We start from the raw sequence: 3,453 nt of genomic DNA, 5'->3' as shown, positions 1-3,453 counted from the left end.
CACCAACCATTAACTCTTCTACCAGCAGCAACATTCCTATCAATACTGTCATCTCTATCAACAACATCATCTTCACCACTTAGTATGTCACCACCATAAACCCCATTCACCATTTCACCACTGCCATTAACATCACCCTTGACATTGTCATCTCTGCCACACCGTTAATATCACCATTGAGGCAGTCACATCAACAGGGGATGGATTGTCATCTCTGCCACATTATAAACATCATTGATAGTATCATTGCCATCATCCCTACTCCCAGTCACCACCATTGTCAACATTGATCTCCTCATCAACACCCCACCACCCCATTAACATCACTGTACCATCCTGTGCCATCGCCACCTCCATCTTTATTGCCTTCCCCATCAGTAACAATACCGTCCTGCTATCTTTTCTATCACTGTTCTTCCATCAATGACATTGCCATCCCATCGACACCATTGCTATCTTCATTGATATCATCACTTCCCCCATTAATATTATCATCACTGTCAACCCAATCTTCATTCCCACCCCACTCTCATCATTGTCATTTATATCACTTCTGGTGTCACTGCCATCACACTCCCGACCTTTCTTTTCAGCATCACCATTACTATCATCCATAAGAATGTTCACAATAGAGCCTAATCAAGGCTGAGTCCTGCCTTCCCAAGGATCTCATTGCTCAAATTCCCTTAAGAAAAAAAAATATGGGAAGAAAACAACTACAGAGCCCAAGTGAGGAGCCTGGGGCAGACGCAGAGGCATAAAGAGAGCAGGAAGGTGCTGAGGACTGTCCCATTTTTACCCTGGGATGATGTATGGGGACGTGTAGATGCCATGCTCTGGTTCATGGGTAATAATGAAGTGTTTCATCCAAGGAGCATCTACCTGTTGATTCAAAACAGGAAGGTCTTAGCAGGGGAGCCGAATGAGTGCGTTCCTCTTGCCCTTGCTCCCCTCTGTGGCCAGATGTCCTGACAAGAGTGGCAATGCAGGTTCCTTAGTCCTCTCGGGATCCTGATGACCCAAGTCTGCACCTGACTACTTGCCTCTTACAGGACAAGGAACCCTAATTGAGAGCCGCCCCTGCTCCCTGAGGCATTGCACAGTCTCACCTGGCTTTTTCTGTTCACAGAAAAGCCCCAGCACACATGTGTAAACACATACATATTAGCTCCCATCAGAAACACACACACATGTCCACACACGCCTGCACACATATATATGTGCACATGCACATACACGCACAGGGGAGGCAGGCATCCCCTCATGGTTCCATGCATGGCTCTTAAACCAAGTTGCCTGGGTCCTAACCCCATTTCCACCACTGACGACTGTGTGAACTTCTGCATGTTATTAATACTTAACTCCTCTATGCCTCAGTTTCTTCTTCTGTAAATGGTGATGGTGACATTATAGTGTCATCTCAAAGGGTTGTAGTAAGGATTAAATTAACACAATAAAGTGCTTAGGGCTGTGCTTATAGCACTTAGTAAACACTCCATAAATGTTTACTGTTTTTATTCCAATAGTACCGCGTAGGAAGAAGCATATACACAAAGGGAACACTGGGGGAAGCCACATCGGAGAAGGGGCTGGTCCTTATTTCTTTAACATTCCAGTTCTCTGTGGAGGTGGGGGGCTCCTATAATAGATGTTCCTGATTTGTCCACTATCCTTGGAAATGAAATAAGCTGGCTCACGCCTGTAGTCTGATCTCTTTGGGAGGCCGAGAGGCTCACTTCAGGCCAGGCGTTCCAGACCAGCCTGGGCAACATAGACCCAATCTCTACACAAAATACACAATATTAGCTGGGTGTGGTGGCATGGCCTATAGTCCCAACTATTTGGAAGGCTGAGGCAGAAGGATCTCTTGAGCCCAGGGGTATGAAGTTGCAATGAGCTGTGACGACACCTTGGCACTCTACCCTGGTTGACAGAGCAAGACCCTGTCTCAAAAGCAAAACAACACAAACAAATAAAACCAAAACAAGGCAAAAGCAAAATCTAAAAAGCCAAAGGGCACACACTCACCTTAATGATCTGCCCCCGGCCTGGCTGCAGCAGGGGGTCTGGTTGCAGGGCCCCTGCCCACACCCCAGTGCAGTTAACAATCACATCCGCACCTCCTCTTGCCACCTGCCAGCAACCAAGGTGGGGGGAGCATAGGGTGAGGACCAAAGTAGGGCCTGTTCCCTCTCTGCCTCTCCTACCCTGTAGCTGTCTACTCCCTGAGGAACAGCAGAGAGGGTTCTCAATGAGGAATCAGGTGGTCCTGGCTCCAATCTCTGCTGTGCCACTTACCCTATGTGTGACCAAAGGAATGTCCCCTTACCTCTGTGAAGCTCACCTGCCTCTAGCATAATATGGGGCCAGTAATGCCTTTTCATGCAACTCTGGATATAAACGTGCTTGGAAAGAATTCTGCGGAATGGGGAAACTTTCTTGGCACCTCCCAGAAGAAGTCAGAAAGGAAGCAGAGATGGTTTCCTTCCTCTTCTGACTTATTTTAATTTCATTCTCTTGCCTTCTACTCTGCCAAGACATTTGCAGAAGACATGCTTGGACCCCCCAGCTGTGTCTATGTATGAACCTCAGCAACTCAAGGATGTGGCATGACAGGTGCCCAAGCTCTCCAACCCGCTCCAGTGACTCTTGTCACAGGTCAGTCATGGGACACGCACATTGTAAGGCACTGTTATTATTTGTGAGCCAGTGTTTGCCAGTAATTATGAGCCAGTGTTAGAGAATGAAGAGTACATCTGAGTCAACTATGTGTTTCAAGTGTTGATTAGGCCTGACCCAGAACAGGTAAATCCTCATTATGTGCTACTAGTAGCTACGTGTACTGAGCCCCTTCCGTGTGCCAAGCGTGATTCTAGCTGCTGGGACTGAATGAAGTCATGAGTAAAGCTCTTGGCAGTTAGTTGGTACCAGGTGGTGGTGGTTACTACTATCATCGCTATTGGTGGTGGTGTTACTTTGGAGGCAAGGCAGCTGAGGGCCAAACTTTGCAGAAACATCAACCCAGGCATCGGTAGGAAGCAATCAAGTGGGACCTTGGGAGTGGAGTGCAGCTGATGCTGGGGAAAGCAGCCAGCCTTTCAGCCCCAACACTCACTGAGGTTCAGATGTAAATCAGCCCCTCAAGGCTGCCATGATCCCACTGTTCCTCCTTATAATACTTGGGTCTTCCTGGGATTGAGAAAAGCCCTAGAGTCTGGGGCAGGCTTATGGGGACTCTGGGAGCCTGAGAATGAGTCCCCTGACCCAGTAGCCCCTCCATACCCACCTTCTTGCAGCCCTGTAGCTCACCTCCTCAAAAGACTCCACCTTCCGCTGGAAGAATTTTACTCCCTTCTCAATTAACCTGCAATGATCAGACATAACAAAAAGCCTAGTATTCAGTTCTCTGTCCTACCCTCCAAGTCAATGGCACAGGGGACATTTCCCAAAGAA

The 3,453-nt window shown here is 47.8% G+C and overlaps 1 protein-coding gene across 1 annotated transcript in view; it reads right to left on the bottom strand.

The window, feature by feature from the left end:
* DAO (D-amino acid oxidase) overlaps positions 1-3,453 on the bottom strand; it is a 17,660-nt gene that overhangs the window by 8,458 nt on the left and 5,749 nt on the right. Inside the window, 3 exon segments of the mRNA XM_003803946.2 lie at positions 800-882; positions 2,029-2,133; positions 3,310-3,364. Of these exon segments, the coding sequence (XP_003803994.1) occupies positions 800-882; positions 2,029-2,133; positions 3,310-3,364 (243 nt within the window).

The sequence above is a fragment of the Otolemur garnettii genome, unplaced genomic scaffold, assembly GCF_000181295.1.
Source record: "Otolemur garnettii isolate 467f Iridium unplaced genomic scaffold, OtoGar3 scaffold00038, whole genome shotgun sequence".
Classification (NCBI taxonomy): Eukaryota; Metazoa; Chordata; class Mammalia; order Primates; family Galagidae; genus Otolemur; species Otolemur garnettii.
The sequence above is the reverse complement of the archived record's forward strand: the minus strand, read 5'-3'. Positions and strand labels throughout refer to the sequence as shown.